The following is a 23,534-nucleotide window of genomic DNA, read 5'->3' on the forward strand; positions in this document are numbered from 1 at the left end:
TTCCATCATTCCTACAGAAGTTAATGAAGACTAGGTTTAGTCATTTGCACAACAGAATTTTATGTATATGGGAGCTCCCATCCTCTGGATTTTCATAAGAGGAATATGATTGTGCCGGGCGCGGTGGCTCAAGCCTGTAATCCCAGCACTTTGGGAGGCCGAGACAGGTGGATCACAAGGTCAAGAGATCGAGACCATCCTGGTCAACATGGTGAAACCCCGTTTCTACTAAAAATACAAAAAATTAGCTGAGCATGGTGGCGCGTGCCTGTAATCCCAGCTACTCAGGAGGCTGAGGCAGGAGAATTGCCTGAACCCAGGAGGCGGAGGTTGCGGTGAGCCGAGATCGCGCCATTGCACTCCAGCCTGGGTAACAAGAGCGAAACTCAGTCTCAAAAAAAAAAAAAAAGAGGAATATGATTGTCACTATCAGGCATTTTAAGGCTTGTTTTTACATAAAATAGTACATGAAAAATATGTTTAAATGGTTTTTACTTTTTTATGTTTTAAAGATGTTTTTTGAAAACTAATCAGAAGAGGAATGCTTATATCTCAAGAAAATTGAAACTATCTGTAAAAGAATCTTGCCTGTGCTGTGTTTTGATTAGATTGAAGCTTAGTGTAAACAGAAAATACAAAAGTTTGTATTTTTGTAAAAAAAAAAAAAATGCAGTACGTTGTTGGCTAAATTATGTCATGAAACCAGAACTTTTCAAACTCAGGTAACTATATAGGGGTTGACCAAATCAACATATCTTGATAATGTTTTTCTAGGCCTTCTTTCCCAAAGAAGGCCCCAAGCCACTAGTGACAGTATCTTTGCAGTGTAGGCTCTTATTAAATGGACAGAAAGAGCTAGCATGTTTTATGTCATTAAGTAATTTGGGAAAAACTTCACTAACAATGTATGTTTTTTTCTGTTTAAAGGAATATTTACATCATTTGAATTCCTCTGTTTCTCCATCAAAGCACATTGTCATCAAAGCTACTTGCACTTCGAGGATAGAAACAAAGCCAATTCCAGGAATCCCTAAAACAACTTTGCTTGGAAATTTCCAGCAATACTTAAAACACCATTTTGTAGCAATTCTTTGTGATAAACTGTAAAATACAGTTGCCTGAAAATGACTGACAAATCAGTCATCATTCTGAGCCTGGTGGTTTTTCACAGCTCCTTTATAAATGGAAAAACATGTAGACAGCAATTGGTGGAAGAATGGCATCCTCAACCCTCATCATATGTGGTAAATTGGACACTAACAGAAAACATCTGCATGGACTTCTACAGAGATTGCTGGTGTTTGGGTGTAAACACTAAAATAGATAATTCAGGCAATCGAGTTGTTCCCCAGATTTGCCCTTTGCAAATTCAATTAGGGGATATCCTTGTAATTTCTTCTGAACCATCTCTTCAATTTCCAGAAATAAATCTGATGAATGTTTCTGAAACATCTTTCATTGACTGTGTGCAAAACACCACAACTGAAGATCAGTTACTTTTTGGTTGCAGACTAAAAGGAATGCACACCGTTAATTCTAAGTGGCTGAGTGTTGGGACACATTATTTTATCACAGTCATGGCAAGTGGTCCATCACTTTGTTCACTGGGACTTCGACTAAATGTGACAGTGAAACAGCAGTTCTGCCAGGAATCTCTGAGTTCAGAAATTTGCTCTGGTCGTGGTAAATGTCTTACTGAAGTTTGGAGCAAGACATATAGTTGCCATTGTCAGCCACCATTTTCTGGAAAATACTGCCAGGAACATGATGCATGTTCTTCTAAACCATGTAAAAATAATGGCAGTTGCATTAATAAAAGAGGAAAATGGGATAAGCAAGGATATGAATGTGTCTGTCATCCCCCATTTACAGGTAAGATTGTTTAAGATATACAATTTTATTAAAATCGAGAATACAATGAATCCATAAACTGTTACTTAACAAAAATGAAACTATATTTTAAAAATTGGATTTCTTAGAATTGGCTAAATATAGATTCTGGACATATGCAAATCCTATTAGAGGTCGTCTAAAATAGCCTTTTTGCTTAACTAAAAAAGGCCTCTTAGAAACATGTTTTATAGTGAAATACCTATATTTACATGTTTCCCAACATCCATTCTTAATGTCTCAGAGTGATATAAAAGCTTTTAGTCACTGAATGAAATGCCCAAGGTTATGGTATTTGGATGGGTGGTAACTTGAAAATGAAGTATGCATCTGAGTAGAGGAAGTCAAGGAACTACGGTTGGAGGGCAGTCATTGAAGCTGCTTGGCCGGATTGGAGAGAAACTGGTCATTATGAGCCAAGAGTAATATTTTAAATCGATGTTGGTATGGCATGCAAACATGATTTATAGGTGATAGTGACAAGGATGAAAAGAAGATGCTATAATTCATAACTGGTTGTAATAAGCTCAATAAGAGGCAACAATCAGGAAGGGTTGTGAACAGATGTTTGGTGAGTAATTAAGCCAGAGGAAGGGCAATCTAAAAAATTTTAAATTATGCTACCTGAGGCTAAAGTGAAGTTTGAAGGGAATAAAACTCTCTTTATTTCAGCATATACTAGAGGAATTCAAGGTCAATGGAGTAAAGTGAGGAGCAAGACTGAAGAAATGTAGGGAACATTTAAAGCTTGGAAACTTGTGAAATAATTTATTTTAATGAGAGTTTGACAGATCTGGCATGGGGAGTTTCAAGTAAAATAGGTAAGACCAGGATGATCTAACAGAAAAATATTTGACATGGCTGGTAGTAACAGCCTAGGAAAACAGCAGATTGGTAGTGTATTTTGGTTATAAAAAAGGAGGGAAGGTTAGAGCAGAGCTATGTCTAGAGCAGATCACCTGTAAGGATTTAACTGTAATTTTGTCAGGCAGGTTTTAGGGGGATTTCCTCTCCTACGTGCCTGAGGCTGACTTCACTGGAGCCAAAGTTGAAGAGGTTCTGAGATAAGATTTAGTAGGGAAGCCATCCGCGCTGGCTCAAGCCTGTAATTCCAGCACTTTGGGATTCCAAGATGGGCATTTCACCTGAGGTCAGGAGTTCAAAACCAGCCTGGCCAATGTGGTGAAACCCCACCTCTACAAAAATACCAAAATTAGCGGGCATGATGGCCGGCACCTGTAATCCCAGCTACTCCAGAGACTAAGAAGAATCCCTTGAACCAGGAGGCAGGGATTAAGGTGACCCAAGATGGCGCCATTGCACTCCAGCCTGGGCGACAGAGTGAGAATTTGTTTTATTTAGAGTTTGACAGACCTGGCATGGATAATTACAAGTGAAATAGGTAAGACCATTTTTCTTTATTAGAGAAATATTTATCTAACAAAGAGAAGTATTTGACATGGCTGATAATAACAGTACAGGAAAATAGCAGATTGGTAGTGTATTTTGGTCATAAAGGAGGAAGGAAGGTCAGAGCAGAGATATGTCTAGAGGAGATCACCTGCTGGGATTTAACTGTAATTTTGTTAGGCAGGCTTTAAGGGGATTCCTTCTCCTATGTGTCTGAGGCTGACTCCATTGGTGGTAAATGTTCCCTACAGTTTTTCAGTCTTTCTCCGCACTTTCTTCTGATGACCCCAAATTCCTCTAGTGCATTCTGAAATAGGGTTTTATTCCCTTCGAACCTCACTTTAGCCTCAGGTAGCATAATTTACATTTTTTTAGATTGCCCTTCCTCTGGCTTAATAACTCTCCAAAACAAACAACAAACAAAACATCAACAAAAAAGATTTAATGGAAGATCTCAATAAACCATTGCAGCCTGTAAAAGTCATCTAATCCAATCTTTCAGAGAGTCATTTTGGACTTGATAGTAGCTCGGTACCAAGATCATTACAGAAGTTAATACCAATAATAGCCACTGAATATATTGTTTCTGTAACATGGATCAAATTCTAATTTGACCGTACCGGCATTGGTGATAGAAGGTGCAAGTTATGTCCCTGATTTATGCTGGGGTATATCAAGTGATTAAAGTTAAGGCAGGCTAGAGAAAAAAATGAAAGCACTCAAATTGCTAATTTGGAGTGAATGATAAATCAATTTAATAGACAATCTCTAAAGCATCCGTTTTCACCTGTCCAAAGAGTTGTAAAGGATATTTGGCCAGAAAATTTCTACCATATGTCAGAATATTAATTTGAATGTATGCATTCATAGTTCATGGGATATTATTTTGGTGGTTTTATTATAATTGCATAGAGTGGTTTGCTTCTTACTCAAGATTTCTTTCTTTTTTCCTTCCTTCCTTCTTTCTTTCCTTCCCTCCCTCCCTACTTCCATTTTTTCTTTCCTTTTCTTTACTTTCCTTCTTTCTTTCTTTTTCTCTCTCTCTCTTTTTTGCTTTTTTTTCCTTCCAGCCATAGGTGCTTTCAACCATTAAACTTTGAGCAGTATAAAAATACCTAGATAGTTTTTCATTATTTTTATAACATTAAGAATACTCCGTTTTCCACTTTAATTATAAATATTTACTTCAATTATAAAATATCAGAGGATAATGAAGTATACAGATTTGCCAGAACAGTTGAGAATGCTCACTGCATTAGTTTGCTAGAGCTGTGCTAACAAAGTATAGACTAGATGGCTTGAACAGAAACTTATTTTCTCACAGTTTTAGATGCCAAAAGTCCAAGATCAAGGTATTGGTAGGTTTGGTTTCTTCTGAGACCTCTTTGACTGGTCCATAGACTGCTATCTTCTCCCTGTGTCTTTACATTGTCATTTCCCTGTATGTATGTGTACAAACATTCTCCTCTTAGAAGCACATCAGTCACATTGGATTAGGACACACACTACTAACCTTACTTAGCCTTAGTTGTGTACTTAACTAAAGATGTTGTCTCTAAATACAGAAACTCCGTGATACTGAGGGTTAGGACTGCAACATATGAATTTGACAGGGATGGGTGGGCACAATTTAGCTTATAAACCTCACTAAGTTTTACTTAGGTCATGGCCTATTGAGCATTCTACTGTTAATTTAGTTTTTATGTTTGGAAAACATTTTGAAAGAATGATTTTTATTTATATTTTCATTTATATTTTTATTATGTTTAGGGTTGCTTGGAGGTAAATGAAGAAAGAGGAGTTCTGCATTAGTGAAGCAGGGATGTCAGTATAGAAGGAATTTGAAAGATATCAATGATAGTGGCAAAAACTGCTTATAAATTAAGAGCTTAATTAAACTGAGGGTAAAAAGCGTATTGCAAATTTACATGCAGTTGTTTTGTAACATTTGTCCACTTGGTATGCCCTGAGATTTCCAAGGCACATTCCTCTGCTAAGAGTATTATAAGGCCGGGCGCTGTGGCTCAAGCCTGTAATCCCGGCACTTTGGGAGGCCTAGGCGGGTGGATCACGAGGTCAAGAAATCGAGACCATCCTGGTCAACATGATGAAACCCCGTCTCTACTAAAAATACAGAAAATTAGCTGGGCATGGTGGCGCATGCCTGTAATCCCAGCTACTCAGGAGGCTGAGGAAGGAGAATTGCCTGAACCCAGGAGGCGGAGGTTGCGGTGAGCTGAGATTGCGCCATTGCACTCCAGCCTGGGTAACAAGAGCGAAACTCCGACTCAAAAAAAAAAAAAAAAAAGAGTATTATAAGATGATTAACTTTGCGTAGAACTAGTTTGTTATGGAAGGCTGTATTTCCAAATCTCACTTACACATACTATTGTAGTCCCACTATGATAGAGTGAGAAGGTGCAAGTTATATCCTTGATTTATGTTGGGGTGTATCAGGTGATTAAAGTTAAGGCAGGCTAGAGAAAAAGTGAAAGCACTCAAATTGCTGATTTGGAGTGAATGATAAATCAATTTAATAGACAATCTCTAAAGTCCCATTATGTGATAGAGTGGGACTACAGTAGTATGTGTAAGTGAGATTTGGAAATTTTATATGCCAACAAGGGCAAATAAGTTTTGAATTTGCAAGTTTGTGCACCTATTTTGAGAATCCAGGCAGCCATTTTTCCTTTTGAATTGTTCCTTGGTTAGGGAATAAAGGCTGTGACACAATACACATTTGAATGTGTCACTTTCTAAATTACCACTGCAATGCTATTAGTGTATGTTGAAAAACTGACACTTACTATATGTATTAATATTATCTACCATGAACACAATTAACATTTTAAAATATTATGTAAATTAAGTAAAGCTCAAATACCATTACCCAGAAAAAAAAAATTGGATATTATAGTCTGGAGTCAGAAGATGAAAAACTTACATAAAGTATCAAAATTAATTTTTATTTCAGTTTAAATGCACCTTTGTGTAACATGGTTTTATGACTGAAATTACATTTGTCATAATTTGATATTTTCATTATTAAATAATTGATGGAAAACTGATGGTTATAACATTGATATGCAATGTAAATAAATGTTTTTTCAATGTTACAGGAAAGAATTGCTCAGAAATAATTGGCCAATGTCAACCACATATCTGTTTCCATGGAAACTGCAGCAATATTACTTCAAATAATTTCATCTGTGACTGTGATGAACAATATTCAGGTAAAAAATGCACATATACATATACATATGCACAATTTTAATTTTATGCATTTCAAATTAAGTGTGAACTATTTCCCTTATTATTGAAAAATATACTTTTAGAGGTTATATATACTGAACTATTTTATGGTAAAGTTAATAAATCAATTTGTTTAATATGATTAAATCATAATGCAGCTAAATGTTTTATAGCATAAGAAGAGTTTGAACACTAGTTTACATGCTTTTCACCATAAAATTACTTATATCTTTCTTCAAACTTGCAATTATGATCAATGAATTTGAAATTGTTAATGTCTTTACTTGATACTTCTTAACCATGAGATGTTAAATTATGGATATTTTCACTGAACACATGTTGAGGTTTCTGTTCATTTAAAAAAAATAGTCGGCTAGAAAGAAGATACTATTAAATGTTTTTTGGTATAAAATATACAGATAAAATATTTTTATCAGAACCCTATATTTTACTCTATTCAAAATCAGTTTGTTAGATAACATTTTTCAAGATAATAATTAAGTAAATAATTTCGTTTTTTTATGTGTGTTACACTAAATGTATTTCTATTTATTATTCTATTTATTATGCATTTCTATTTATTATTCTTTAGACTGTTTGGCTAAATTTAGGTGCTATAAATTTGTCGACCCTCTCAACTTATTTCCATTATGCTCTAGTATGTAAGTTTATCCTTGAAATTTAGAAGCCCCCTCAAATGTTTCCCACAAATCCAGCTATTCCAAAGCACTGTTATAATATTTAAAATATTGTACACTTTTGAACTGTTTTAAAATTTGCTGAGTGTCTCCTTGCATCATGGGAAAAAAAACTTTAATGTTTTATAAAATGTACTTTATTGTAATGTTCAAAAACTGATTTCTTTGAAACTTAATTTTTTTAGCTGTTTAATTAAATTCTTGAAACTGATTTTGAGCAAAATGCAGCCAAACTTAGAGGATTCTGTTATTAAAATGTCAAAGTGTCCCAGGGCCATTAGTTTCATTTTCAAAGTCATTCTTTTGAGACTTAAACATTTCTAAAATGTGAATGTTGATGAAACGAAGCAAGAAAAAGCACATTATGCCATGTTACAATTTTTTAAATAACAGTTTTGTCACAATGAATTAGTTCCATTACTCTGTAAGTATTTAAAATTTAAAATTATTTGTGAGTTTTGCAACTATAATTTTTATTTCAGTTGTGTGAATATCATGACTAATTTGAATCAAAATATGAATTATGGGTGAACCACAGTACATTTCATATATTTTCTGCTCCACACTTTTCTATATTTGATCAAAACAATGTATTATGCTACATACTTAACAAAATGTATATTTACAATTTCACCACAGAAACCAATAACTTTATTTTTAAATATTTTTGCTGAATTCACAAACTCGCAATAGCACTACCAATATTGTCAGATATCTTGCCTTTGAAAGAATAACCTTGCAAAACTTTATATTAATACATTGGAGAAAAAAATCAAACCATTATTGGAATTAACTGATTATAAATTTGAAGGTTTTGTTTTGTTTTGATTTTTTGAGACAGAGACTCACTGCCTCACCCAGGTTGGAGTGCAGTGGTGAACCTCTAGTCACTGCAACCTCTGCCTCCCAGGCTCCAGTGATTCTCCTGCCTTACCATCCTGAGTAGCTGGAATTACAGGTGCATGCCACCACAGCTGGCTAATTTTTTGTATTTCTAGTATGACAGGATTTTGCCTTGTTGGCCAGGTTGTTCTCAAACTTTTAGCCTCAGGTGATCCACTGGCCTTGGCCTCCCAAAGTGCTGGAATTACAGGAGGAAGCCACCCACCCTGCCCAAGCTGGCATTTTCTAACTGTGCGTGAAGTTGTCTACTAGTTGAGCTGACACTTTGACAACTCTCACTTTACTTTTTGTATGCACAGAGGAACTTGCAATAAAAAATGAGAAAAATAATTTTGGGACAGTCATTTGATCTAAACGAAAAGACATGCTTCACATAGTGATATGTAAGAAGACCTTCTGCTTATGCACCTAATCCATCATCAGAAGACAGTCTTCTAAAATATTTACTAACATTTTAAAAAGTAGAATGCTAATGGCTCCTCAACTAAGGTATGCATTCTGGTTTGTATACAGTCAGTAATGTCACTAATATCCTACAGTGAATAATTAACAGTGGCACAGTTTAGGCACAACTACATATTTATCATCAATTTTCTAGGAAAACATAAATTTGAAACTAAATTTTATTAAAAATGTAAATTGTTTCTTTTGAACTTATTCCTTTATGAGCATTTATTGTAGAATAAGAAATGTTCATCAGTGTATAATAAAATATGTAAATAGTTGTACATTTATACCAAGGGCTGGCAAACTTTCTGCAAAGGGTTAGATGATAAATATTTTAGACTTTTTGAGCCATATGGTCCCTATCACAATGATTCAACTCTGCTATTATAGCATGAGAGCAGCCATAGACATACATAAATGTGTGAATTTCACCATATCAATAAAACTTTGTTTACAAAAATAAGTGGACGGTGTTTTTAGCTTACTGTTACAGTTTACTGACCACTGTTTTGTACAACACAATAATTGACCTAATCTCTATAGCAAGAACATATAGGCAATTATCTATAAACCCTATGATGAGACTGGTAGCCTCAATTTTCCTCTTGTATATAACATAAACATAACTCACAATTTCCTGTGACTCTCACTGATCGTGCTCAGTGGCAGCCCGGAAGTCCGGTGCTGGAAGTACAGCATGATTAGTACCCTTTTCTTCATACAAACTGTAATAAGGAAAAATTAGCTGTTTTTGGCTGCTGGGGTCTTCCAAGTCCTACAAGCTGTCTTTGAATGATTGACACAATAAAATTTGCATCTGGACAGCATTGAAACAAAGACAGGTAGTTTATGACTGGCTATATTATCATATTATCTGCATGTTAAAAAATTAACTTTCTGCTTATGTATATCTCTATATCTCACACCCCTGGAAAAGCTGATGGCAGAATTTAAAGTACCGAGTGGTGATTTATCATACCCATCCCAATTTATTTTAATGCAGCTATATACAATAGTACTTGGTTAAAAAAAATCCGGGACAAATGTTATTTTAATATTTGGAGATAATTGTTTTTTTCAGCAAAATTCTGTATTCTACTCCATGAGCATAAACTGGTGCTATTCTAAGCAATCTGGAATGATTACCCAATGAAGGTTTGGTAACTATAATAGGGGTAATTTTTACATTCTTTTGAGACCTACAGCCTGTGACAAACGTGTACAGGAAGCATCACATTTAAAAGATGTATAAAATATGTCTATATCTAGCCATCTGGTATGGCTTAACTATTTCCCCACCCAAATCTCATCTTGAATTCCCACGTGTTGTAGGAGGGACCAGTAGGAGGTCAGTGAATCATGGGGGCAAGTCTTTCTTGTGCTGTTCTCATGAGATCTGATGGTTTAAAAAAACGGAGTTCCCCTGCACAATTTCTCTCTCTGGCTGCTGCCATCCATGTAAGACATGACTTGTTCCTCCTTGTCTTCCACCATGATTGTGAGTCTTTCCCAGCCACGTGGAACTGTAGGTCCATTTCCACTCTTTATTTTGTAAATTGCTTATTCTTAGGTATGTCTTAATCAGTAGCATGTAAATGAACTAATAGACCATTTATCTGGTTATTTCATATATATTTTCTAATATTTTATTGTTGATTGCTTCAAAACTCTTCAGAAACTAATATATTTTTCTGCAATGATTAACTGTGCATATTAACATATATTATTTGATATATGAATCTGGATTTATAATTGAGATTATGTTCCAGTGATTCATAGTAAAAGTGTAGAAAATTAATATTTCTTATGCCTTATCAATTGGCATTATTTTAAAATTAGCCTTTATGTCAAGTTCTCATTGCTCTTGAATTTTATTCCAAACAGAATTTTGGGATTCATATCATTTGGAATGTTAGAGTTGTCATACCTAAAGCAGTTTAATAACCCACATCTAAAGCAAATTTACATTAAGACTACAAATAAATACAGTATAGAGTATGCAAATCCTATTTTAAAACTGACCAGCCCTTAGAAAAACAAATTCTTGATTTTTCAGATATCTCTCTATTGTAAAATAGAGTATAAATAAAAATAATTAGCCATGAGGTCAAACTTCAATTTCAAACATTATAAAATTAAAATTAATAATTAAAATCCAATCTGAAACCATGTGAAATTTTATTCTTCATTGTAATCCTGAATTTGAAAATGTTACATGAGATTTATGCATCCATTAGAAAGTGACTTATTCTAATGGTATAACTATAAGATTTATTGCTACTTTTTAAAGGTGTATTTTTGATCAATGCAAGCAAAAAATAAAATTATGCTATACATTATTAGTTTATGACACATTTTCAAATATGAATTTGTTGTAGAAACAAGTTATTCTCAGAAAATAAACTCTTTGTTTTTAGTTTAAGACTAAATTAAAGCTACCAAAACCAAATTTAGTTTCAAGCTAGAAAAGTTTATCTGTAAGGATGCTGAGAGGATTGAACCCAAGATAAGTGACGTTAAAAGGTTTTGCAGTGGCATTCAATAAATAAAAAAAATTTAGAATATGGTAACTTCAACTGCCATTTTGGACAGATAATAAGAGATCCAAATCTGATTAGTAGAGAATAGTCTAAGATGTTTAGTTAGCAGTTTAAATCAGAGGGTAGACAGAATACTTCCCCATGTAAAGTGTGTATTTCTCCATTTGCGTAATCTTCACCAATGGGTAGAATTTTTGCAGAATAGCGTTTTGTTCATGGAAAGGAAAGCAGGCAGGAGCTAAATCCAATATAACTTTCTTCATACTTAATAATTGAACTTTAATCCTGTTTTGAAACTCAATTCTGGTAGATGTTGGAAAATTAATCTCTGTCAATTTAACCCTGTCTCTAACCCCCTGCCATGTAGAGAATTGGACTAGCCCTTGCTCTCATAAGTGGAATTTAAAAAATTAATGTGAGTTAAATGAGCTTATAAGCAAACATGTATAGTCATTATTAAGACAGCATTTAGAAAATTTGGATGATAATTTATGGCAATGTAAATAGTTTTTAAGGCGTTGATTAGGTCGGAGTTCATGTAAGTTTACTCTGGGTTGCTATTGCTTTTATATTGTCAAACTTTATTTTGTAGTATTTTTTTCTTGATTCTCTAATCGCCATGATAATTATTAGCATTGATGGTGGCTTTTATTTCCAAGCACAGCATAATCCACAATAACATAACATTTAAAAGCAAAGGCTCTGTATCGATTACTAACACAAACAATTTCCTTTGCTACTCTACTTCATCGATAAAGAACTGAATCTTCCTATGAACCTTCCAATTAATTTCTTCCGTTGTGATGAATCCTCCATAGATTTATTGGCAAAATGTTATTTCCAAGTGTTCTCAACCCTGCTATAAGTTGTCTCAAAATAGTTTATGTGTCTACCAACAAAGTAGTGTATACTGTGAACTTAATAAATAGTAATTATTGATAATTATGAGATCTCAGGGTGCTACTGAAACTTTTTAATTGCTTGTATTGAGAAATCAGAGTGCAAATTGATTATAAAATGAAAGGACTTGAATGCTCAATAAAGCATATAATTTAGCTAATGTTATTAAACAGATATATGTATTTGCCAATTTGAATGTCCTTTTATTGTTTTTCCATGTATAGAATATTTATTTTTTCATTTTGTTGGGATGACAATAATTATATTTATAGGATACAGAGTGATATTTTGATACATCTATACAATATGTAAGGATCAAATCAGAGTAATTGACATATGCATCACTTCAAACATTTATCATTTCTTTGTGTTGTGAACATTTGGAATCATCTCTTTGAGGTTTTTGAAAATACATAATAAATTACAGTTAATCATGTTCACCAGTGTTGTAGAACACCGTAAATCATTCCATCTAGCTATAATTTTGTATCTGTTCATTAACCAAATTGTCCCCATCCTCCCTTTCCCTACCCTTCCCAGCATCTAATGCTCACAATGCTAGTTCCTACATTCATGAGCTTAAATTTTATTTAGCTTTCACATGAGTGAGAATACGCAATATTTAGCTTTCTTTGCCTGACCAGTCGACTAACAAAATGTTCTACAGGTTTATCCATGTTGCCAGGGATGACAGGATTCCATTCTTTTTATGACCAAATAGTATACCATTGTGTATATAGACCAGATTTTCTTTATCCAAGCATCTCTTCATAGAGGATGAGGGTGTGACTATCTCTTTGGTATACTAATTTCATGTTCTTTGATTATTTTAACTACTATTTGATGTGCACCTTTCTTTTTATCAGAAAGTCCATGAACTAGTAAATAAAACAATTTCATTTCTACTTTACCTTTTAGGCAAATGGTAGAAATATAATTATAATTTGGAATTACTTGACTCCAGTGATAGATCTTAAACCAATGTAGTATGTTGCTTCTCTGGTTTATTCATGAAAATGTCAACAAAATATTTAATAATGTGGTATTAGCTGTGTATATTTATATGAGGCTCATAATATGCTGTAACCCTTGAAAGCCAGTATGACTCACTCACTTTGCAATTTTTAAGTTGTCTTTTTATTAGTGGTTTATAGAAAAACTGTATATGTCCTGGATAGAAGTCACTTGTCATGTATGCAAATAGTACAAATATATATATATATTTGGTCTCTGGCTTACCTCTTTATTTTTGCTTGTTTGTTTATTTATTTATTTGAGATGGAGTTTTGCCCTGTCGCCATGCTGGAGTGCAGTGGAGCCATCTTGGTTCCCTGCAGCTTCTGCCTCCTGGGTTCAAGTGATTGTTCTGCCTCAGCCTCCTAAGTAGCTGGTACTACAGGTGTGCACCACCACGACCAGCTAATTTTTTATTTGTGTGTGTGTGTGTGTGTGTGTATATATTTAGTAGAGACAGGGTTTCACCATGTTGATCAGCATGGTCTCGATCTCCTGACCTCATTATCCACTCATCTCAGCCTCCCAAAGTGCTGGGATTACAGGTGTAAGCCACAGCACCCAGCCATCTTTTAATTTTATTTCATTTAATTATTTTGATGAGCAAAGGTGTTCAATGTTAATAAAATCAATTTATCATTTAAAAACAGATTCTGTAGGTGTTGTGCCTTCTTTAGGAAACATTTGCATGTTCCAAAATCACAAAGAATTTCTCTGGAAACTTATAGTTTTAGCCCTCTGTTTAGGTTTATAATCCACTCAGTCAATTTTTGCATTTAATGGAAGGTTGGTTTTTTTTTTTTAAATTGTAATTTAGGTTCTGAGGTACATGTGCAGATCATGCAGGATTGTTGCATAGGTACATACATGGCAAGGTGGTTTGCTGCCTTTATCCCCATCACCTATATCTGCTATTTCTCCCGTCATATTATCCCTCCCATAGCTCCCCCCTCCACTGACTGCAGTGTATGATGCTCCCTTCCCTGTGTCCACATGTTCTACTTGTTCAACACCTGCCTATGAGTGTTAACATAATGGTGTTTGGTTTTCTGTTCTTGTGTCAGTTTGCTGCGAATGATGGTTTCCAGCTTCATCCATGTCCCTACAAAGGAGACAAACTCATTGTTTTTCATGGCTGCATAGTATTCCATGGTATATATGTGCCATATTTTCTTTATCCAGTCTATCAATGATGGTCATTTGGGTTGGTTCCAGGTTTTTGCTATTGTAAACAGTGGCACAATGAACATACCTGCGCATGTGTCTTTATAATAGAACAATTTATAATTCTCTGGGTATATACTCAGTAATAGAATTGCTGGGTCAAATGGTATTTCTATTTCTAGATCCTTGAGGAATCACCACACTGTCTTAAACAATGGTTGAACTAATTTACGCTCCAAACCAACAGCATAAAAGTGTTCCTGTTTCTTCACATCCTCTCCAGCATCTGTTGTTTCCAGATTTTTTAATGACCGCCATTCTAACTGGTGTGAGGTGGTATCTCAGTGTGGTTTTGATTTGCATTTATCTAATGACTAGTGATGATAAGCATTTTTTCATATGTTTGTTGGCCTCATCGATGTCTTCTTTTGAAAAGTGTCTGTTCATATCCTTCACCCACTTTGGAATGGGTTGGTTTGTTCGTTTCTTGTAAATCTGTGTAGATTCTTGATATTAGCCCTTCGTCATATAGGTAGATTGCAAAAATTTTTCCCATTCTGTTGGTTGCTAGTTCACTCTAATGATTGTTTCCTTTGCTGTACAGGAGCTCTGGAGTTTAATTAGATCCCATTTGTCTGTTTTGGCTTTTGTTGCCATTGCTTTTGGTGTTTTAGCCATGAAGTCCTTGCCTATGCCTATATCCTGAATGGTTTTGCCTAGGTTTTCTTCTAGGGTTTTTATGATGTTAGGTCTTATGTTTAGATCTTTAAACCATCTGGAGTTAATTTTAGTATAAGGTGTCAGGAAGAGATCCAGTTTCTGCTTTCTGCAGATGGCTAGCCAATTTTCCCAACACCATTTATTAAACAGGGAATCCTTTCCCCATTGCTTGTTTTTGTCAACTTTGTCAAAGATCAGGTGATTGTAGATATGTGATATTTCTTCTGGGGCCTCTGTTCTGTTTCATTGGTCTATGTATCTGTTTTGGTACCAGTACCATGCTGTTTTGATTACTGTGGCCTTGTAGTATAGTTTGAAGTCAGGCAGCATGATGCCTCCAGCTGTGTTCTTTTTGCTTAGGATTGTTTTGGCTATGTGGTGCTCTTTTGATTCCATATGAAGTTTGAAGTGGTTTTTTCCAGTTCTGCAAAGAAGGTCATTGGTAGCTTGATGGGATAGTGTTGAATCTGTAAATTACTTTGGGCAGTATGTCCATTTTCACAAAGTTGATTCTTCCCAACCATGAGTACGGGATGTTTTTCCTTCTGTTTGCGTCCTCTCTTATTTCCTTGATCAGTGGTTTGTAGTTCTCCTTGAAGAGGTCCTTTACCTCCTTTGTTAGTTTTATTCATAGGTATTTTATTCTCTTTGTAGCAATTGTGAATGGGAGTTCACTTTGGATTGGGCTCTGTGTTTGCCTGTTATTGGTGTATAGAAGTGCTTGTGATTTCTGCACATTGATTTTGTATCCTGAGACTTTGCTGAAGTTGCTTATCAGTTTCAGGAGATTTGGGATTGAGATGATGGGGTCTTATAAATATACAATCATGTGATCTACAAATAGAGACAATTTTACTTTCTCTCTTCCTATTTGAATATGCTTTATTTCTTTCTCTTGCCTAATTGCCCTGGCTAGAACTTCCAATACTATATTGAATAGAAGTGGTGAGATAAGATCAACAAAATAGACTACTAGCCAGACTAATAAAAAAGAAAAAAGAGAAAAATCAAATAAATGCAATAAAAAACTATAAAGGCGGCATCACCACCAATTTCACAGAAATACAAACTACCATCAGAGATTACTACAAACAACTCTATGCACACAAACCAGTAAATCTGGAAGAAATTTTTTTTTAATATATGGAAATATAGTTCAGCACAATGTGGCAATTGTTTCTTTTACTCATAGATTTACTTGATATCTTATCAAAAATGCATTAAACATATGTGTGTGTATGACTAGTTCCATGATCTCTATTCTATTCCATTTGTCTATTTTTCTTTCCATAGCCAATACTAGTGTTTCTTGCTTGGTATATATTTATATAGAAACTTGAGGTTCTATAAAACAAATCCTTGACTTTCTTAGTCTTCTGACTATTCTAGATCCTTTGTGTGTGTGTGTGTATGTATGTATGTATATATATATATATAGATAGATAGATAGATATAGATATAGATATATATATATATAGAAATCTTAGAATCCTGTTGTCAATTTATTTTAAAAATTCTACAGAATTTTAATTCAGCCTCTTTTGTTATTTACCAGATATTTGCCAAGGAGTTATTTTCCAAAATATCTGTTTCCTTTCCTTCTACTGTTACACATATGGTAGACTCAGAATTCTCCTACTGGTCACTGAGGCACTATTCGTTTTATTTCAGCCATTTGTGATCCTCTCACTCTTCTTCAGATTAGGTAATTTATATGGATACATTTTTCAGTTTACTCATGCATTCAATTTCTGTCTGGTTTTGTTCATTCTTAAAGGACTTTGTGCAGACTTCTGTCTGTTTTTATGCATAACTTTTGTAGTTTTCAGTGACAGAATTCATCTGGAAAAAGCTATACCACCAACAGAGAATTGCAAATGTCAATGTGACTCTCTTTCACTCTCTTTTTCTTTTTAATTTTCAGAATTTTTATGTGTTTTCAGTGAAATAAGCAACTCTTCAGTGATTCTAAACAGGGCCCTTTCAAGTAGAAACAGTAATTTGGGACATTTAACTAAAATCAAGTCTGTATAATTAGGCATAAAGATCAATTTATTTTAAAGTGATCCTGACTTCACTATAATTTGGCAATTGTTTAAAAATGAAATTCACTAATATAAATGAGGAAACCAGTAAATGGAGCACTGTCAAGAGGATGAATTTAAATGGAAAGAGAACTGAACAGAATTTTTCATGTGTTTTTTCTTAAGACTAAATGAACCAATTCATGTAAAATACTTGATAAGCATTTAATTAATTTTAGCTTTTGCTGCTTTTGCTATTGTTTGGCATAACAACTTCCCATTCAATTTTATTTCCACCATTTTCCAAATACAGTCCAATCTGGTGTCCTTTTTATGGCATTCAGGTGTTTATGTAATTGATGTCTATCTACTTGTATAATCATTTTTCAATATTGTCTTAACCAATCATTTGCTCTAACCAACTAGTCTTTGTGATGGTATTATGAACAAGCCATATGCATTCATATTTTCTCTTCTGTCACTCATATTTTATATTTTCTCTAGAATTATGTCTTCTTTTCCTTCACTTCTGCAAAAATTCATTTCCTTTACTCCTTCTACTGATTTACAAAGTTCTTGACAGCAAACCCTGTGATCCATTCAAATTTACAGCCCTATTTTACAGCACATATAAGGTATTGAATAAATGTTTAATAATGAGTAGAGTAGGAGATGTAGGGAGGTTCCTAATCTTAAAAGAAGTTCAAAGTATTATCAATCTCCTCTGACAAACATATTTGAAAATAGGTCTGCCAATTTTTTAGTCTGAAATCAGAGAGTTATATTTGAGTATTTTTAGTCTGAAATCACAGAGTTATATCTGAGTATTGTCCATTCTTATTGTCATGTGTAGAAAGAAAAGAACCACAGCTTTCTCTCCATGTTTTATTAACACACAGAAAGAAAAATGGAAAAACATACCATTTCTTAAAAATAATATGTATGGTTTTGCTACAAATGGCCAAATGGAAAATATGATACCTGCTTATTTTTGACTCAGAGGACATTCAATTTTTATGCAAACTGAAAATTACATGATTGCTTTTTTTTGTTGTTTTAAAAGTGAAAAAAATGTAATAACTACTTTTAGCCTTGTAATATTGAATGCGTCAGTTGGCTCCCATTGTAGAATGTTGAATTGGCTATCACTGGTGACAGCTGTTCTATACATCACAGTAATACTGCTTATATAATTGTGCTAATTTTCCACTTCTAATTTGTCATTTTTAGTGATTTAAAAATCGCTTGATGACTGCCTGAAAAATGACTGAGGTTTTTTCCTATATTAAGTAATTTTTGCTGGTAAAGTGTAAGTCTTTTAATGAGTTCTTGAATTCTGTTGAAGTCTGCATATTTTCATTCTTTGTTCAACTAAACAGGTGTGACAGTTTATAGAATTCCATGCAGAGACATCTCTCTAATTACTCCATCTTGGGACTTAGAAATGTGTTTTATGGGGAAATGCCATAAGCTTATTTTTTAGATACAGGAACATTTCTGAACATATGGCTTCAACTTTTATTTAGTACAAAAACTTGAAAATGAAAATCTAGAAAGTTGAATTTACAAGGCATTTTACCTTTTCTCTGTGGGTAACCTTATTATTGTATCTTTTCTGGGATGCTCAGTGATATTAAACTTTCAGAAGCTGTCTAAAAGCACAACACCATAATTATTAAAGTATCGTCACCCTTTCAATAGATATCATACTTGATTGCCTAGAATGTTGATTTGGTTAGTGTGATAAAAATTCTAAAATTTTATAACCTACTTCAACATGTCCAGGCTTACATTAATGACCATATCAAATTCATATTGCATAGATTTAAAAGCAATTTTAGAAATGGTTTGTAATAAATAAATGTTTCCTGATTCAAGATAAAGATTTGGAAATGATTAATACATTTCAATCTCAAATTATGCCACAGTTCAAGGGAATTTTCTATCAAGATTAAAAACAAATTTTAAAATCATCTGATAAGTGAATTAAGATGTACATGTAAACATCTTAATGAGAAATCAATTTTGTGAATTTGGATACAAATGTAATTTCTTTTTCTGTCCTACAATCATTAGATTTGATTCTGTTGGTATTTGTTAGTCTATCTATCTATGGTAGATCAACTCTGATGGCAGGGAGTACTTGAAATTAGACCTTTTAAGGAACATCTTTAACAGAGTGTTTATTCTGTTTGGTAAAACAAATATCATGCATCATGGCAGATGAATCCACCATTTGGTGTTTAGGACTCAAGGTTTCACTTCAGGAACAGGGTCACAAAAAACTGAAGCTTCTGTAATTTAATCATGACTGTTAGTTGGCAAGGTTGCTTTTTTTAAATAAGAGAGTAATCCTCATATATTCTCCATGACGAAATTTTACTTAACTAATTGCTTTTAGGAGGTTATATACTTGTATAATGAGGCTTATCACTGATACAGTGAGAAATAAAGAATGAGCATCATTTTTAGCTTACTGAAATCATGTAATTGGTTCTGTAATATTCCTGAATTATTTATTATTTTCTGAGTCAAATGTTTTAAAAATGGAATAAATTAAATTACTCCAGGAAGAGAAAGCTGGGGAAAGAGTGTGTGTGTGTGTGTGTGTGTGTGTGTGTGTGTGTGTGTGTGTGTGTCAAGAAGTACAAAAATTTATATAATGAGTATATACTTTACGTTAGGTAAACAACATATGTCAGATGAGTTTTATTTCACTGATTTTAAAACAGTTATTGACTGATGACTTTCTGATTAAATCACAGATGTTAATTTTAAAATAGTGCCTTTGTATCCTTTTCAGAATTTCTTCAAAGAAAAGTAATTATCTGGCTACTTATCATTAGCTAAATATAAAATTATTTTCAAATAAATATTCTTGACCACACCAAATTTTGTTAGTGTAGCATTATGCATAAATTTAGCCCTATAATTTTGAATTTTCAGTTTATTGTAAAATGCTGAAATACTATTAATAAAATCATTGTTCCACTGCATATATATAAAGACCAATGGCAGAATGATTAAATACAACTGTTATTGAATAAATGAAAAGCAGTAGCAGTTCTTATTTGAAAGGGAATCTTGCTTTTTTGCCAGGCTGGAGTGCAGTGGCACGATCTTGGCTCACTGCAACCTCCATCTCCCAGATTCAAGTGATTCCCCTGTCTCAGCCTCCTGAGTAACTGGGACTACAGGTGTGCACCACCACGCCCAGCTAATTTTTTGTATTTTAGTAGAGACAGGGTTTCACCATGGCCAGGATCTCCCGACTTCATGATCCATAATCTGCCCGCCTCGACCTCCCAAAGTACTGGGATTACAGGAGTGAAGCACTGTGCCCGGCCAGTAGCTTTTTTTTTTTTTTTTTTTTTTTTAATGTCACCGAACATAGTTGGTTTTTATGAACAAAAATAAAGAACTACTTGTATATTTTTAATGTTTTGAACTCTGTACAGTGTTTTCATACAAAGATGGCACTCAGTGATTTTAACCATAAGAAAAGAAAGGCAATAACAGTTAAGTGCTCTATCTATTTCAGACTCTTAGACAGTTGGACTAGGAAGTGGTTACTTTTCCCAAAAGAGACACTATAATTTTCTCAGTAAGTTTATTTTGAATGCTGATAAAACACTTCTGTCTGAAAAAATCTGACTTTTATCAATAGCTGAATCTCTGGGATTTTAGTCTATATTGCAAGCATATTTTTCTTCTATCCCTTTGATATATGTTTTTCTTATCTTCGGCCAAAAGGCAAGTCTTCGTTTTTGACATTCTCAGGTGCTCTCATTTCTTTCTTAAGTTTTTCTCCTGTGCTGTTCATTTTCAGTACTTTTAATTGTTAGTGCTCTTACATCTTCACTACTCAAAGTTTTTACTGGTCATCTATTTCTACGTAATAAACTAACCTTAAATTAAGTGGCTTAAAACAATGACAACATTTATTTTCATGAATCAGCAATCTTATTTTGATTTTGTTCTGATTATTGTCATCAGGGGGTATTGCAAGGACTGGGTATTGAATTATCTAAAGATTGCTTACTCACAAATCTGGAAGTTGATGCCAGCTATTGGCTTAAATGTTAGCTGATGCTGTCTGTTGGAAGACTTACATGCTGACTTTCTACATGGCATTGGCTTCCCTGTACATGATACTAAGTTCCACAACCTTCAATAGAGACAGTGAGCTGTATTAACTTTTATGGCTTATCCTCAGAAATGGTACACTGTCATTCTCTGTATATTCTTTTTGCTGAGGATTTTATATAAACCCATTCAAGATAAAGGGGTGGAGAAGATCTAGAAGATAAATTTCAGTTGGAAATTATGTTGAAGTAACTTTTGATGGTCTACCACAGCACACATTCTTTTTTCTCTTTTCGCAGCTGGCTGTAGAATCGTAGAAAACAATACATTTTGCCGTCTACCATTCACCATGGGGTCATTGTTACTTCCTGTAAGCTAACAATTACATTTATGAACTATATTTTTAGACATAGTATTCAAAATCTGCTCCTGCTTTGAGCTCCATATCACTTTGATCAGTTTTGCTACTGCTTTTAGCTTTGTCATTTACTGTCTTCTTAGTTCCTCATCATTAATTGATGGATACACCTACTTGATAGTCTTTCTTTTCATATCTTGTCATCAAGATTTTAAAATCTTGCTTCAAATTTTTTGATCTCCTTAACCGCAAGGAAAATCACAATCACTTTAATGTAACGACTCATCCACCACAAAAGTGCCAAGACCTCACCATTACTTAAAACACCGGGCCTTGTTATCCTACTTCTCTCACTTTCTGAATCATTCTACGTTTCTTTTTTTTTTTCTTTTTTTTTTTTTTTTTTAGATACAAATCCCATAACCAACATTATTATTTTTCCTGTGGAGGAAATATTATTTGGCGGGAAAATATTTCTTTTTAAGTTCAAAGACTTTAATGTGACCTCATATCTGCTGTTTGTTAATCTTGTCCAAAGCATTTACCTTTTCTAAAGCTAAATTTTTTTATGTGCAGTGCTTGAGTAAAAAACAAAAAGGAGCACTATTTTGAAGTTTAGTTAGATCTTGTATCTAAAATATGAATATTGTGCTTAGCATCTAGAAAGTACCAAATTATTAATTAGTGGTTTTATATTGCATAAATTTTTGTTCTTTTGTAACTAATCAAAATCCAGGTGTCATAGTTACTGACCACAGTTGGTGGAAATCCCAACATTTTTTAAAGCTTTAAAAATATAATAGTCTGTACATTCAGCAATGCTGCCAATACACTATGTCCATCTTTACTTAGGTATTGACACAGTAACCTCTTTAATTGTCTATTGCTTCTTTTTCAAATTCTCCAAGATTTTTAGGTATGTTTTGTTTGCTTTTTGTTCAATTTCTCTTTCCTTAAGTTTTTTCTTACTCCATCCCCATCAAGAAGATTATTTTTATCTCCTACATGGAAATTACATATCAACTTTATTATTTGTCATTTTATTCTTAACCATCCTTACCTTTTTTCTCTAGTTTCATTTGCTTTAACCTGTCTACTTACAACATTGTGACCTGAATTATTCTCATTGATAGACTGATGTAATATGTTACATGAATTTAGCATAACTGGATTCATTACTTGATAGATACTTTTTAATGTCTAAGAACCATGGATTTAATTCCATTATATTACCTTATAGATGTAGATGACCTATGAGGGTAAATTGCTTCATTTTGTTAAACCTGTGCCATTGCTTATGAAAGCATAACCTAGGGACCTTAGGAGTTTGAACCCAGGGAAAATTATTTAGATTTTTAGCACACAAGAGGGGATATACCAAATAAGAGTACATTATTAAAAAACTATAAATCTTGGAGAAAAAAATAGTTTTATAAAGACAATATTTATAAGACCCAACCTAGGAATTAAGTAAGAAAAATAATGAATTTTAAATAAAATATGCCTAAATACATAAACCAGTTAGTCAGACGGAGTGATGGCTCTCAAATACAGAAATATATGTTGTTTAGTGTTCGACTTACTCATTTGAACTTCATTTGTAAATTTTTCCTGTAAGTAAAATCACATTTTTGTACAAATAAGACAATTTATATTTCTGTTTATGTGCTACATTATTGAATTCTATGCTCTAGTGAATTCCAAATAATTTGTAAGTCATAATCAATGAAGAGTTGTTCAAGAAATTCAAGGTGTGTTATTCAAAAGTTCATCAAATTAGTAAATGCTACACAATTTTTTTTAAAATTTGTGCCAGAAACGTTTCCATAAGAATATATATCTGACATTTTAATGATAGCACTTGATTTTCATAGATACAGAAAATACAACTTGCAAAATAATTATAAAATATCTCTACTTTTGTGATCATCCTAACCTACTGCCTTCCAAGAGAAAACATGGATCTGCTAAAGATATCTATATTCTTCCATGATGGTTATGGTTACTAGACATAAATGGCATTCAGACTTTTTTTTGAGGTGAAGTTTCATTTTTGTTGCCTAGGCTGGGGTGCAATGGCACGATCTTGGCTCACTGCAACCTCCAGCTCCTGGTTTCCAGCAATTCT

General features: G+C 33.6%; 1 protein-coding gene across 2 annotated transcripts in view; it reads left to right on the forward strand.

Annotated features, from left to right (window-relative positions):
• Positions 1-510: 510 nt before the first annotated feature.
• LOC120363248 (protein eyes shut homolog) overlaps positions 511-23,534 on the forward strand; it is a 177,674-nt gene continuing 154,650 nt past the window's right edge. The window contains exons 1-3 of one of the 2 annotated variants that reach the window (XM_039467770.2): positions 511-640; positions 928-1,872; positions 6,420-6,533. In XM_039467770.2, coding sequence (XP_039323704.2) covers positions 1,125-1,872; positions 6,420-6,533 — 862 coding nt within the window. In that variant the 5' untranslated portion in view covers positions 511-640; positions 928-1,124. Of the gene's footprint in view, positions 641-927; positions 1,873-6,419; positions 6,534-23,534 lie in introns of those variants that run through there. The other variant, XM_039467769.2, reaches the window with a different exon arrangement.

Source organism: Saimiri boliviensis, chromosome 4, assembly GCF_048565385.1.
Source record: "Saimiri boliviensis isolate mSaiBol1 chromosome 4, mSaiBol1.pri, whole genome shotgun sequence".
In the NCBI taxonomy this organism is placed as follows: Eukaryota; Metazoa; Chordata; class Mammalia; order Primates; family Cebidae; genus Saimiri; species Saimiri boliviensis.